The 14,780-nt window shown below is 66.8% G+C and overlaps 1 protein-coding gene and 1 long non-coding RNA gene across 3 annotated transcripts; one reads left to right on the top strand and one right to left on the bottom strand.

The window, feature by feature from the left end:
* Positions 1-943: 943 nt before the first annotated feature.
* On the top strand, positions 944-5,150 carry LOC128818058 (uncharacterized). Its single transcript, XR_008440374.1, has 5 exons — positions 944-1,289; positions 1,435-1,557; positions 1,764-2,359; positions 4,155-4,252; positions 4,501-5,150. It is a non-coding gene; the product is annotated as an uncharacterized LOC128818058 (long non-coding RNA).
* Positions 5,151-5,179: 29 nt separating this feature from the next.
* On the bottom strand, positions 5,180-12,540 carry CSPG5 (chondroitin sulfate proteoglycan 5). Of its 2 annotated transcripts, none has more exons than XM_053997077.1 (5): positions 12,412-12,540; positions 9,666-10,914; positions 8,303-8,491; positions 7,306-7,378; positions 5,180-5,666 (listed from the first exon to the last, which is right to left on the bottom strand). In XM_053997077.1, the coding sequence occupies exons 1-5, from the start codon at positions 12,473-12,475 to the stop codon at positions 5,505-5,507; spliced, it is 1,737 nt and encodes a 578-aa protein (XP_053853052.1). In that variant the 5' UTR covers positions 12,476-12,540; the 3' UTR covers positions 5,180-5,504. The 2 variants fall into 2 exon arrangements, with proteins under 2 accessions (XP_053853052.1, XP_053853058.1); XM_053997083.1 differs by lacking the exon at positions 5,180-5,666 and adding an exon at positions 5,970-6,837.
* Between the last annotated feature and the right edge of the window lie 2,240 nt (positions 12,541-14,780).

The following is a 14,780-nucleotide window of genomic DNA, read 5'->3' on the forward strand; positions in this document are numbered from 1 at the left end:
TCCCTTGCTCATTCTCCTCCTGCTGATGGAGCCTTTTCTTCTTCTCCTTAATGATTCCTCCCTATTTCCATCTCAATTTGGCCTTTCTGATGTCTCCCCACATGCTTACGCTCCCCTTGTAACTGTCCTTAGTAATTTGACCTAGTTCCCACTTCCCATAAACCTTTTTCTCGAGCCTGAGGTCAGCGAGGAGCTTGTGATGCAGCCAGGCTGGTTCCTGCTACGTTTCCTATTGGGATGGCTCCTGTGTGTGCTGCCTGCAGCATTCCTTTGAAGTCCCGCCAGTTTCCTTTGCTCCTTTCACTTCTAAACCTGCCTCCCACCAGATCCTGCTTCCCGCTTCTCCAAACATCTTGGCGTCCCCTGTCTTTATTTTTCCCTTTTCTCCCACACCCCTCCATGAGGGGTGTGAGCTTGGCCGCCCCACGCTCAGCCTTGGCCACTTTTCCTGCTGCCTTTCCGTTCCGAGGCAGTCTCCGGTGCTGCTTGCTGGCCGTGCCCCGCTCTGTCCCCCTCCCAGTGGCACCAGTCAGCCCAGTGGCAGCGGTGACACAGAGCAGCCGCCGTGCCCGCCGCCGGCCCAGCCCTCGCTGGCGTCAGCGGGCGCATGCCCAGCTCCTCGCTCCCACACTGGGCATTTTACAGCTCACCAAGTTAAGAGGATTTTGCTTTCCTCCTCTCTTTAAATCCAGCACTGAGTGGGTTTAGTACTGGAATCGCTCCCTGCTCCAGCCAGGCTGCGGGTAATGGGTGATTGGTGTTTCCCAGCACTAAACACGGGGATCCCGGCGCTTTCTGGCTGCACAAATACCAGTCACGGGCCCCTCCCAGCCAGGAGGCAGCCCAGCACTGGTGGGAACGCCGGGATGTCACCACAGCTGCTCCCGGGAGCTGCTCCCAGGAGCTCCCCACAGTGACCTACAGGACTTGTCCCCTCCCAAACCTTTGGCTCACTGGGAAGCATCCCAGGGCTCACCACACAACGCTCCTGTGCTGGGATCAGCAGAGCTGCTCCCAGGGATGGTCCAGAAGGGTTTGGGAATGGTTCCTCAAGCCTGACCCTCCTTCCCCTGGGATCTGGAGCTGGGACAGCACGGCTGGGATCCATCCCACCACTGTAGCTGTGTGTGACTGGAGCCACTGGTGAGCGGAGCCAGACCGTGCCGGGGTGGAAGATGGGGGACAGAAGCACCAGGCAAGGGAAGGGACACAGCCTGCCTCATCTTCCAAAAATGCCTCCAAGGGAAAGGCTGTGGAGCCAGCCCTCAGGCAAGGAAATGTCCTCAGAGGTGTGTAGAAGGGGACAAGGGACAGACATGGCACTGCCAGCTCCTGGCAGCACGGAGCAGTGTCCTGTGCTGAAGGTGTCGAGCACAGCCTGGGGTGTGTGGGGGCTGACGGGGATCACTGAGCTGCTGCCACCTCCTTCTCCAGCCCTTCATGCTCCTGAGCAGCATGGTGAATCGGGACACCTGGTTGGTGAATCGAGATTTGGTTGGCGAGTTGGGACTTCTGGCCGTTGAGGACTCAGCCAGCGATGGGCACTCTCAGCTCCAGGTGAGTCTGCACTCAGACCGTGGATGTGGACTCTTGGGTGGTGAATTGGGTGGTGAATTGGGTGGTGAATTGGGTGGTGAATTGGGACCCCGGGCTGGTGAGCTGGGCCTGGTTTGGTCAATCAGGACCCCGGGCTGGCGATCTGGGCCTGGTTTGGTGAATGGGGACTCACCCAATGAATCCCCACTCCGGATATTTTGTTGCAGGCAGCCGGAGCTTGTCAAGGGAAGAAAGGCTCCTTGTCTCGGGGTCGTGGCTCCGGTCCTGTTGTGTGTCTGCGAGAGAAAAGAGGACGGCCGAGAGAGGAGGACAGGCCCACTGCCGATGCCAGCTCCCTTCCCGCAGCCCCTGCCAGCCCTTGCTGGCCACAATGGGCCCATCTCCCCTCCCAGCAAACCAGCCAAGCATTGAAATTTAATAGCTCTGGCCTCTCTGCATCCCAGTGATTAGGCCTGTGATTAAAGCCCGTGCGTTGCTTTGCTTGCTGGGAGGCAAATTCCTCCGCAGGGCCCGTGAAATCGGCTTCGAGCACGGTGCCCGCTCCTCGCCCTCTCCCGTGTCCGGCCAGGCACTGATGGGAGCCCTCGGATAACCCCGTCCATCCCTGCAAACCTCGCTCCTCCCTCCGCTGGGAAGGACAGAGGGGATGGGAGCCCGCGGGCTGGGGCCGGGCTGGTGGCCCCGGGGCAAACGGAGGCACAGCGAGGGACGCTGACCCCAGAGCCAGAGGGGCTCACGGCCGGCTGGAGGGGGCAGGAACGGAGGCTGTGCCCTCCCGGGGAAACAGGAGCGCGCCGGGAAGGTGAGTGGGGTCCGAGGGAGCGGGAACAGCCCCGGGGAGCAATGGGCTCAGAGCCATGCCCCAGGGCAGGGGGACGGGGGACAAACCCCCCCGTGCTCCCAAGCTGGGCATGAGCAGGAGCATCCTTAAACCTGCTGAAATCCTTGTGACCCGCTTTGGTCCTGAACCCCAGGAAGTCCCTACAGCCCACGGGGGCGAGCGGCTGCAGCCGAGGATGGCTGTGGAACCCAGGACTGGCTCCTCTGTGGGTCAGGACCCCTCTGTGGGTCAGGACTCCTCTGTGGGTCAGGACCCCTCTGTGGGTCAGGACTCCTCTGTGGGTCATCCCTCACGGCTCCGAGACAGGGAGCTGAGCAGCCACTGCCTGCCTTTGCCGAGGGGACTGTCCCACCACTGCCACCCGGCCACGCTGGGCTCCTTGGAAGGGACAAAAACGGGTGGTGAGGGAATGTGGGCACTACTCCAAGGTGGGCAACTCTGTGTGGAGCCACGGCAGGTCCAGGACGGATGGGCTGTGCCAGGCTTGAGGGTCTGTGCCATGTCACCCTCAGCTCCATGGTGACACTGTGCATGATGGGCTCTGCCAGTGTCACCTGCACAGTGACACCAGCCATGGTGATTGGGCTGTGCCAGCCTCACCTGCAGTGACACCAGCCATGGTGATTGTGCTGTGCCTGTGTCACCTGCACAGTGACACCAGCCATGGTGGATGGGCTGTGTCACCCTCACCTGCAGTGACACCTGCCATGGTGGATGGGCTGTGCCTGTGTCACCTGCACAGTGACACCAGCCATGGTGGATGGGCTGTGCCTGTGTCACCTGCAGTGACACCAGCCATGGTGATTGGGCTGTGCCAGCCTCACCTGCAGTGACACCAGCCATGGTGATTGGGCTGTGCCAGCCTCACCTGCACAGTGACACCAGCCATGGTGATTGGGCTGTGCCAGCCTCACCTGCAGTGACACCAGCCATGGTGATTGGGCTGTGCCAGCCTCACCTGCACAGTGACACCAGCCATGGTGATCAGGCTGTGCCTGTGTCACCTGCAGTGACACCAGCCATGGTGGATGGGCTGTGTCACCCTCACCTGCAGTGACACCAGCCATGGTGGATGGGCTGTGTCACCCTCACCTGCAGTGACACCAGCCATGGTGGATGGGCTGTGCCAGCCTCACCTCCGTGGTGGCACTGTCCACACTGTGCTGTGCCAGCCTCACCTCTGCACTGTGACACTTGGTGACACCATGGCCGGAGTCTCCCCAGGCAGTGTCTGGCTGGACAGGCACCGTGAGGGAGGATCCCAGTGAGGAGCAGATGGTTTCCAGATCCCACCACACAGCCCTGGCTGGCCTCACTCCTTGGCTGCCCCACCCCACTCCGTGTCTCCCTGCAGCCCACCTTGCTGACTCCCTCCAAGGGCAGCTGGAGATGAGGGGTGGCCTTGCCCATCCTGCAGTGCCCCTTGCCCATCCTGCCCTGCCTCACCCCCAGCACTGCATCACTCTGGGATTGCCAATCCCCTCTAAGGTCCCTGTCCTTACACAGCCGTTTCTTCTCCTCATACACAGATCCTCTCTGGTCACAGCCATCCTGGTCCCACTCCAGCTCCCTTTCCCTCCCTCCCATCCCACGGGAAGCCTCTCCCTGTGCCAGGACATCCCACCTGTCCTTGGTGTTTGCTCAGACATCAGCATCTCCTCTCTGCTCCACCAGCACACCCCTCTCCCCCCGTGCCACCCTTTTTATTGTCGTGTCCACGTTCCCAGTGCTTTTTCCATGGTTTTACCTGTCCTAGAGCTCCGTGCTGGAAGGGCATGGCAAAGAGCAAACCCCGCCGGTGCAGGGTGACAGAAATGCTGCAACCAGGGGGAAGATCCTGAGGATTCCACACCGGTGAGCCGCTCGCCGTGCCCGCCGGGATCGGCTGCCGCCTCCCAGCACCACTCCTCGGTTCTTAATGCCCCGAGCAAGCCGAGAATTAATTATTCAGCGGCTCCCAGGACGCACCGGGAACATCCGATCCGCGCGGGGCTGCGCCTTTGGCTCCCCCTGCCCCGGAGAGCGCCGGCCGCGTCCCCGCCGTGCCGCACGCTTAACACCCCCGGCTGTGGGGATTAATGGCCTCGTGTCCTCTCTCCCAGGGAGCCCGGAGCGCTGGCACGTGGATGAATCCCTCTCCAGAAGAAATCCTGCTGGAAGCAAGACGGAGCCGCGGCCGGAGGGGAGGGTGCTGGGAGTGCTGGGGGTCCCTGGGGAGAGATCCCTGCGCCATGCTCGACCCCAGGGGATGGCGGCAGGGCCGGCCTGACCTTGCCAGAGCCACTGGGACAGTGGCACCGGTTCTTCTCCACGCAGATGGAAACTGGGAGCTGGGGGGTGATAACCCTGGGGCGTTTCATCCCAAATCCCACCGACACCCTGGGCAGCTCCGTTGAAGGAGCCTGTTGGAGCAGGAGTGGCTGGGAGCCATCACCCCGTGTGCAGCCACGTTGTCTGGAGGGGCCTGATGGGGACAGGGATGGAGCAAACCCTGGCACAGCCCAGGCACCTCCACCAGACATCCCAGGGTGTCCCATCTGCTCCCAGGCGTGTCCAGGGTGGCAGGATGTGCTGCACCCCTGGCCTGGCACAGGCAGGAAGGTGCCTGGAGAGGGTGACAAGGGGGGACCACGCACCCACCACCCCCGGGTGACGCTCAGATGGGACCCTGTGGAAGCAGGGGCTGAATCTCTGTCAGGAGACATGAACGTCCATGCTGGGAGATCGCAGGCACCGGCAAGAGGCTTAACTTTAAAAAAAAAAAAAAAAAGGTTTATTTATTTCAAGATCTTACTTTTTTTTTTTTTTTCTCCTTTTTTGTTGTTTTTACCTGTATTTCAAAAAAAGTGGGGCAAAAGTACAAAAAAAGTCAGTTGCGGAACGGCAAAGGTTTAGAAATCACAGCGCGGAACGAACCCAAGCGAGAAACACGGAGCACGAACCAAACACCCCCACGACACGGCCGAATTATTACTGGGATTTTTGTTTTCCTCAGTACAAAACACACCAAAGCATGCCACGGAGCGGGAAGGGAGGCAGGGCGGGAGGAGAGGCTGCGGCTGCGGGGGGAGCCTGGCTCCGGCCCCGCCGGCCCCGGCCCCGCCGCTCACGTCAGGTTGTTCTGGAGGCAGTTGAGCTCCCCCACGTCCTGCTCCCCTTTGCCGCCGTCGTGCTTGGGCGACGTCGAGTTGTGGATGTTGAACGGCTCCTCGTCCTTCAGGCAGGATTTCAGCGAGTCCTGCAGCTTGTGGGGAGCGCTGGGATCGTCCTGAGGGAGAGAGGGGGGGTCAGGGCAGGGCCGTGATGGGGGCGAGACGCACTGGGGGCTCCCATGTCCCACTGACCCCTTGCGGAGAGCCACTGGAGGGGACAAATGCCCCCTCCCAGCTCAGATGGCGGCACGGGGGGACCGCGCTGCGGGGACAGGGTCCGACCGCCCCGCGGTGACGCCGTCCCCCAGCACAGCCTCCCCACCTCGGGGTGCTGCGGCTCCCAAAGCGCCCAGGAGCTGTGCCAGCCGTGCCAACCGTGCACATCCCCCCGGCCATCCCGCCCACCGTTCCCGCCCGAGTCCTTTCCCAGCCCGGCGCATCTCCTCGTCCCCGCGACAATCAGCCACTCCCGGCGGCGCTTGGCAGGAGCCCAGAGGGGCTGGCTTTATTGCGGTTCCTCAGCGTACAGCCGGTGCCCCCGCGCCGCTGGCAAAGCCGGGCACGCCTCTTCCCGACGTCCCCCCGCTGGAGCATCCTCCCGCGCCAGGGCCGGGCTGCGCCCCGAGTCTGTCCCGCACCCACGGGAGGAGCGGCCCCGCCGGCACCGGCGCCGGGCTCCGGCCCTCGGGGGGCGGCTGTGCCCGCACGGTCCCGCTGCGGGAGCAGGGCAGGGCAGGGCAGGGCAGGAGGAGCCCTGGCCTGCGGGCTGCCAGGGCGGGCCGGCCCGGGCCGTGCTGGTTACGGTGCTCCCGGTGCCACGCCGAGAGCGGCGGACGGACGGGGACACCCAGGGCCGGCGTCACACAGGGACAGGATTCTCATCTCCTGGGCAGGGACGTCCGGCCAGTCCGGAGCTGGTGCCATTGGCTGCAGGATCCCCAAAAACCCCTTCCCGGGGGTGTTGACCCTGCTGGCCCCTCCTCATCCTCGGAGTGCTGCGTCCCAGGCACCGCGTGCCAAACCCTCCAACTCCGGAGGGGACGAGGGACGTGTCAGAGCCCGGCGAGACGCCGGGGAGCGGCACCGAGTTCATCCCGAGGTTCATCCTCTCGGCAGCGGGGGGGGGGAGCCGGCCCCGGGGCCTCCTGCCAGGGCGGCCGGGCCGCGCCGACGCTAGGGCTGCTAAAGGCGCTCGGAAGACGGGGAACAGCGGCCGCGGACAGGGGAAGGCTAAAGGGACCTACGCTCCTCCTCCGGCTCGCGCTCCGCAAAGCCCTTCGCTTCTCTCTGTTCCGAGTCGAAAGACAGCAGGTCGGAAGGGCATCCGGGGGATGCCGGTGCGTGCACCCCAAGCACGGCAGCAGCCCGGAGCGTGTCATCCTCCAGCACCGGAGCCATCTGCTGCTCCGGCCCAGCGATCCACAGCCCGGGAGCAGCGCCCGCCCCGGCTGCCCCCTCCCTGAACGCTCCCTGCCACCCTCACACGGAGCCAAAGCCATCGGGAACTCGGGATGGTGGCTCCCGGGGAGCCACACTGGCAGGAGGGGACAGGGAAGGGACAGGGGGGTGACACTACCCCCCTGCCTGGCCTAGGTCCAGTTTAGGACCCACCAGCGAGGGGACAGAGCTGTGACCATGGCAGGATGGGGACGGGAGGGCAGCGCTGTGATCATGGAGGGTTCAGAGGTTGTCAGACAGAGGGACAAGGATGGGATAGAAAGAGGGACGGGGGGACGGTGCCACACAGCTCCTTACGTTTGGGTGGGAGCCCTCGGCGATGGTGGAGAGGGAGAAGTTGTCGTTGTGCAGCTCGGACGGGGTGCGGTATCTGCGGGGTCAGGAGAGCAGGGGTGAGAGCAGGACCCCCCACACGGCCCCGCTCGCGTTTTGGGGTGACCCTGGTTTTGGGGCGGGGTAACTCTTCCCAGCACTGGAGGTCGGGGGGGTAAATGTCCCCAGAGATGGAAGTCTGGGCTAAATACCCGCAGATCTAAGGGCTTTGGAGGGATAAATCTTCCCTGCTCTGGGAGTTTGGGGTTTTATACCCCCAGCTCTGAGGATCTGGGGAGCTAAATGTCTCCAAGTCTGGGGGACTTGGGCACTTAGTATACCCAGAGATGGAGGTCTACGGGCATAAATGTCCTGAACTCTGGAGGTTTGGGGACTAAATATCCCCCGGAATTGAGCTGGGGCTAGCCCAGTGTGACATTTTGGGAGGCTCAGTGCCCCCAGCTCTGGGGTTTTGGGGGTAGCTGGGCTCTGGGCAGGAGAGCAGGAAGGGCAGCCCGGGGCAGGGCTGGAGAGGGAGACCCGGGAGCTGGCAGGGAGCTTCCCTGCTAATTACACTTGGCATTTCCAAACACTAATTAACAGCTCATTAGGGACGGGGCTGGGAAGGCTCCCTCCTCCCTGCTCCAGGAGCTGGGCAGCAGTGGCTGGGGCGGGGGGGGGTGACCCCAAACCCTGCCCTGTCAGCCCCCAGCCCTGTCCCCAGCCGGGCTGTCCCCGATGGCCGCCCAGCCGGTGTCCCCAGCTCCCAGCGAAGCAGATTAACTGGTGCCAGTCAGGAGCAGCTTTAAGGGATTAACCGCGGAGCAGGAGCCACAGCCACGTCTCCCGCCTCCGGCAGCTTTCCCACCCACCGTCACCGCGCCCCCACCGGCCCCGGGGGTCCCGGTGACGCCAGGAGGACGGGCTGGCACCGGCAGGGCAGGGGTGTTCGGGGCCGGCCCGGGGCGTCCCCGTCACTCACTTGGTCTTGCGCAGTTTGCTGTTCTCCGTCTTGAGCAGGTAGAGCTTCTTGGCGAAGAACACGGTGAGCATGAAGAGCAGCAGCACCACGAGCGCGGCCGAGCCCACGGCCACGCACATCACCTGGAAGTCGGTGACGATGGACTCGCAGCGCGTGCCCTTGTGCCACGTGTAGTCCTGCGTGTTGCACCTGCCGGGGGGCGCGGTCAGAGGCGTCCCCCCGCCCCAAAACGTGCCCCCGTCCCACAGAGCATCCTCGGGGGATGCGGTGTTTGTGCCTGGGGGGGGTTACGGGTGTCCGAGGGGGATGGGATGAGCGGTCCCGAGGGGGGTGACACCGAGTGACATGGGGACACTGGGGCACGCCGGGAGCGGGGTCGGGGTCTCCCAGACGGTGCTGCTGCCCCGCACCAGTGGCTTCCAGCCCCAGCGGCGGCGGGAGCACGGAGGGGTCCCCCCGAGCGGGCGGGCCCGGTGCCAGCCGCAGGGCACATCCCGGTGCGTGCGGCACAGCCGGCGTCGCCTCCCGGCGCAATCTGCCGGGGCCGATTAGCGCGGCCGCCCCGCAGCCTCGGCTGCGCGGCCCTGACCTAATTCCTGCCCAGCCGCCGCCCGGGGGGCAGGGAAAGCCCTCCGCATCCCGGCGGGATGGGGCTGCGGGGCACCGCCGTGGGCCGCGGGGGACGGAGAGCCCGGGAATGGGGGTGGAAAGGTTCGGAATGGAATGAAAAAGGATGGAAAGACTGGGAACGGAGTGTCAGGGGGATGGAGAGCCCAGGGATGGAGCACAGGGAATGGAGAGCCCAGGGATGAGGTGCATGGAGGATGGAGAGGCTGGGAATGGAGTGCGTGGAGAGGGAGACTCCGAGGATGGGGTGCATGGAGGATGGAGAGATGGGGAGTGGGGTACACAATGGATGGAAACAACGAGAATGCCAGGCCAGGAGGAGGAGAGTCCAGGGATGGGGTACTTGGGGTGGGACAGACTAGGAACAGGGTGAAAGGGATGGAGATGCCAGGAATAGGTTGCAGGGAGATGGAAGCACTGGGAAGAGCGTGCATGGGTGGTGGAGAGCCCAGGGATGGGTACAGGGGGATGAAGAGCCCAGGGATGGGATGCATGGAGTATGGAGAGACTGGGAGTGGGGGTGCACAAGGGCTGGAAGGACTGGGAATGAGATACACAGGAATGGAGAGCCTGGGCATGGGGTGCAGGGGATGGAGAGCTTGGAGATGGAGCGCAGGGGATGGAGAACCCCGGGATGGAGTGCAGGGGATGGAGAACCCCGGGATGGGGTGCAGGGGTCGGTGAGTCAGGGATGGCGAGCCCCCACGCCCCCAGCCCGCCGGGCCCCGGCCCTTACCGGCAGAAGGCCCCGTGGCTCTCCACCAGGTAGCACTGGCCGCCGTTGTGGCAGTAGCTGGGGACGAGGTCGCAGAGGGAGCGGCAGGAGCTGTTGTGCCGCACGTACCCGCTCCGGCACTCGGAGCCGTTCTCGGCCGGGCCCCGCTCCCCCGGCCGCGGCCAGGCCGTGGGGCTGCCCCCGGACAGCCCGGGCGGCGGCGGCGGGGCCGCGGCGCGGTGCCCGGTGGGCCGGGGGTCCTGCGGGACCGGCGCGGCGCCGGGCACAGCCGAGGCGGGCGGCCGGTAGCCGTTCTCGTCCTCCAGGCCCCCGTCTTCCTCCTCCTCCTCTTCCTCCTCGTCCTCCAGCTCGTCTTCGTCGTCCCCGTCGGCGTAGAAGGAGGTGGTGGGGTAGAAATCGGCGTCGTCGAAGGGCGTGAAGTCGTCGTAGAGCTCGTGGAGGGCCCAGGGCGTGGCCGCCCCCTCGGGCTCCCGCCGCCGCGCCGAGCCGGCCGCGCCCCGGCCGCCCCCGGGGAAGCCCCCCAGTCCCTCGCCCCCCTCAAACAGGTCGTAGTAGTCGACGTCGATGATCTCCGAGCCCGTCCGGTCGGCCGGGGGCTTGGGCGGGCCCGTGGCGGCGGTGATGGGCTCCTGCAGCCACGTCAGGTCGGTCCAGCCGCGGGCGCCCTGCGCCGGGGCCGGGCTGGAGGCGGCGGCCCAGAGCTCCGGGGGACCCCCCGAGTCCCCCCCGGCGGCGGGCACGGGGCTGGGCTCGCCCAGCACGGGGGTCCGCGGCGCGGCCGAGCCCCCGGCCGCCAGCAGCAGGTCGGATTCGGCAGAGTCGGTGGCCAGCTGGGGCCCGGGCGGGCCGGGCAGGGCGGCCGGGAGCCCCCCGAAGCCCCCCGGGCCGGGCGGGGAGGCCGGCGTGGGCCGATCACCGCTCCCCGGCTCCTCGGGGCTGCCGAGGGCCACCGGCACCGTGCCCCCGTCGCCGGGCCAGGTGACGGCTCGGGGGGGCACGGCGCTGGCCTCGCCCTCCCCGGCGCACCCCGGGCACCCCTCGGGCACGGCCGAGGGCTCCGTGGTGGCCGTGCCCCCTCCGGGGGGCTCTAGCTGGGGTCCTGCCGCGGCCCCCCCGGCGCTCGTGCTGTTGCTGGGTCCCCCCGGGGGGTCTCCACTCGCCAGGTCCCATTTCGGGGGTCTGCTCTCCAACGAGCCCTCCCAGGCTCTCCCCTCGCCAACGCTGGAGTTTTGGGGGGGCCACGCGGATGCTGGGGGGGGGGGCAAGGAGAGAAAGAGGTGTCAGAGGTGCCCCCGCACCCCTGCGAGGACGTGGCAGCCTGGGGGGGGGGTCCAACAGGTCCCCACCTGCTCCACCTTGCACCCACCTGGATGCACGACAAGGACCTGGGGGGCGGGGGGGCTGCACCCCGAATCCTTGAGCCTCTCCCGGGGACTGATGGGGTGAACCCCACAGAAGCCCCCAGCTCTGTGGGTGCCCCCACAGCCAACTCTGTGACGCCCCCCCCCTCAGCACAGCCCCCCCAACCCAAGTCTTCCCCGGCCCTGCCCCCTCAGCTGCCCTTCAAGGGGGATCCATCCCCCTGCAAAGGGATGCAGCCCCCACTGCAAGGGGAGCCAGCCCTCCCCGAAAGAAATCAGCCCCCCATAAGGGGATCCAGCCCCCCCCCCCCCAGGTAGATCCAGCCCTCCTGTGGTTCTTGTAAGTGCACTCCACAGACACAACGGGCTGCAGCTCCCTGTGCTGGGATCCAGCCCCGCTCCCCGCCCCACGGACCCGTCTCTCAGTGCGGGGGGATCCAGCCCCTCTGGCTGCTGCGGATGCAGCCACTACACACAGCGGGATCAGCCCCTGCGGCGGGATCAGCCCCTCTGCAATGGAATCCAGCCCCTGCCGAGGGGATCAGCCCTCTCTGCCTCCCGCATGTCCATCCAGACACACACCAGGATCCAGCCCTCCCCACAGCGGGATCCAGCCCCCTGCGAGCGGATCCAGCCCTCCTCCGGTTCCTGCAAGCGCGCCCCATACACAGACCCGGATCCCGCCCCTGCAAGGGGATCCAGCTCCCTGCAAGGGTATCCAGCCCCTTTCCAAGGGTATCCGACTCCCCCTGCAATGGAATCCAGCCCCTTCCAGGGGGATCCACCCCCCTCCGGCTCCTGCAAGTGCACCCCATAACCCCAAGAGGATCCAGCCCCTGCAAGGGAATCCGGTCCCTCCTGCAAGGGGCTCCAGCCCTTCCCTGGCTCCTGCAGATGCTCCCCCTGCACACACGGGGATCCAGCCCCTGCCGCAAGGGACCCGGCCCCGGCAAGGGGATCCCGCCCGCCCTGCAAGGGATCCGGCCCCGGCAGGCGGATCCAGCCCTTCCTCCAAGGGGATCCAGCCCCACGCACGGGATCCGGCCCCCGGCAAGGGGATCCCGCCCGCCCTGCAAGGAGATCCAGCCCTGCCCTGGCTCCTGCAGATGCCCCCCCACATAAAGGGGATCCAGCCCCGCAACAGGATCAACAGCATCACCCCCCCGCAGTGGGATCCAGCCCCCCGCCCAGGGGGATCCACCTTCCCGCGGGGCTGCAGCCCCCGCCAGTGGGATCCAGCCCCGGTAAGGGGATCCCCCCCCCACCCCGCAGCCCCCGCCCGGACCGCAGCCCCCCCCCACCCCGCTCCCCACCCGGGGGATCCCCCCCGCCCCGGGATCCGCCCCCCCGTGCCCGTGCCGTGTGTCCCCGGTCCCGGTACGCACCGAGGGCGCCGATCGCCAGCAGCAGGGCCAGGGCGCGGGGGGCGCGGGGGGCGCGGGGGGCCATGGCGGCATGGAGGGACCCCGGCTCCGCCACGGGGCCGGCACCGGCAGCGGCTCCGCCCGCCCCGCTCCGAGCGAGCCGCGCCGAGCCGAGCGGAGCCGCGCCGAGCCGGGGGGCCGGGCCGGGCGGCGGGGGCGGGACCGCGGACGCGGCGGCGGCTCCGGGCACGGGCACGGCACCCCCCCGGCACCCCGCGGGCAGCGCCGGGGGGCGCATCCCGGAGCCCCCCAGCATCGGCGAGGACACACCGCGGTACCCCCCAGCGTGGGGGAACGCACAGCCCGGTACCCCCTCCACCGGAGGGGGACACCGGGGGACACATCCCGACAGCCCCCAACACCGAGGGACACACATCCTGGCACCCCCAGCATGGGTATCCTCGGGGGACATCGGGGGGCGCATTTCGGCGCTCCCAGCAGCGGGGGGACACCCCCAGAAAGGCCCCAGCCATCCTCGGGGAGGGACACCGGGGGACGCATCCCGGCACCAGCATCGCTGGGGCAGGGGACACAGAGGGCACACCCTGGCACCACTGTCCCTGGGGGGACACTAGGGACACATCCCGGCACCCCCCATCAGCAGGACCCGCCCTGGAGCAGGACACCGGAGACACGTCCTGGCACCCCCCAGCAGAGGGGGAACCTATCCCCGAATCCCCCAGCGCCGGCATCCCTGTCTGACCCCCAACCTGCTCCTGCATGGATGCAGTTAATCCTGCATCCCCGCACCAGCGCCGGGATCCCCTCCCAGTATCCCCACCTGGTGCGGGGGGACCCCGCCCCGCACCCACAGCCCACCCCCGCTCCACCCGGGGGCACCGCGGGGCTCTGGCCCCCCCAGCAGAGCCCCCAGTGTCGGCTTGGACCCTCCTTGCCCCCCGCGTGGGCGCCCCACGGCCCTGGCATTGCTTGCCAGCTGCCAGTTGCCACCAGCTGCCGCCACGGCCTCTGTCACCAGTGGCCTGTCCCCCGGGCTGGCTCCCTCCCACGGGCAGGGTGCGGGCAGGGGCTGCTCCGGCCCCCGGCCCAGCGCCCGGATGAAGCCGGGGAAGAGCCGGGAGAGGAGAAGGGCGCGGACCCGCCCGGCCTCGCGGTGGCCACGGCCCCCGGGGACCCCCGGGCCCTCGGCCGCAGACCCCACCGCCGCAGGGGCAGCACCCGGGGACAGCCCGGGCTGCTCTGGACCCGTCGGTGGGAGAGCGGCCGCCCCTCGGCTGTCCCTGCACCGCTGGCTCCAGGGATACCTGCCAAGGTCACCGCGTGTCCTTGGACACCTCCACCTGCAGCGCAGGAACGTGTCCGTCATGGCTGCTCCGCAGCCCGCATCCCACAGCTGCATTCCACATCCTGCACCAGGATCCTGCACCGTACAGCCCAAATCCCGCTCTGGGCAGCCCACGGGGGATGTCTCACATCCCACATCCCCAATCTCACATCCCACATCCCCAATCTCACATCCCACATCTCACATCCTGTATCCCAAATCCCGTGCTGGGCAGCCCATGTCCCAGATCTCACATCACATATCCCAAATCTCACATCCCATATCCCAAATTTCATATCCCATATCCCAAATCTCACATCCTGTATCCCAAATTTCATATCCCATATCCCAAATCTCTCATCCCACATCCCAAATCTCACATCCTGTATCCCAAATCTCGCATCCCACGTCCCAAATCTCGCATCCCGTATCCCAAACCTCACATCCCATGTCCCAGATCTCACATCCCATGTCCCAGATCTCACATCGCATATCCCAAATCTCACATCCCATATCCCAAATCCTGCATCCCACCTCGGGTGTCCCTCATCAGACATTCCTTACTCCACACCCCACACCACCCATGCCAGTGCAGGATGCCGGGGGCTCCCTGGGGGCCCCATTCCAGCGCCCCCCACTCCCCTGTGGACCCCCTCGTGTCCCCCCACTCCCACGGGCCGTGTGTGCGGGGCCGGGCTGGGGGAAGGCCGGGAATGGGGTCCCCTCTCCCCCCAGCAGCCGTGGCTCCTGGCTGGGCTCCGTGCTGGGAACAAGCCCCGCTCTGTCCCTCTCAAAGGGGGATTGAAGGGGCTGCACCTGCTTAGTATTCCCCAGGCTTCCGGCCCTGGATGCGTTTCCAAGGGGACCGGCCGAGGGGCCGCCCGCGTGGATGGGGGGACACGGCCCTGAGAGCTGGGAAGAGGGGTGGGAAGGGGCTCAGGGGTCCCAGGGCTGAGGGGTCCCAGGGCTGAGGGGTCCCTGGGGCTGAGGGTCCCAGTGCCAGGTCCCGGCCTGGCAGCAAGAGGCCAAGGGAAGGCGGGTGGGA

The sequence above is a fragment of the Vidua macroura genome, chromosome 1, assembly GCF_024509145.1.
Source record: "Vidua macroura isolate BioBank_ID:100142 chromosome 1, ASM2450914v1, whole genome shotgun sequence".
Classification (NCBI taxonomy): Eukaryota; Metazoa; Chordata; class Aves; order Passeriformes; family Viduidae; genus Vidua; species Vidua macroura.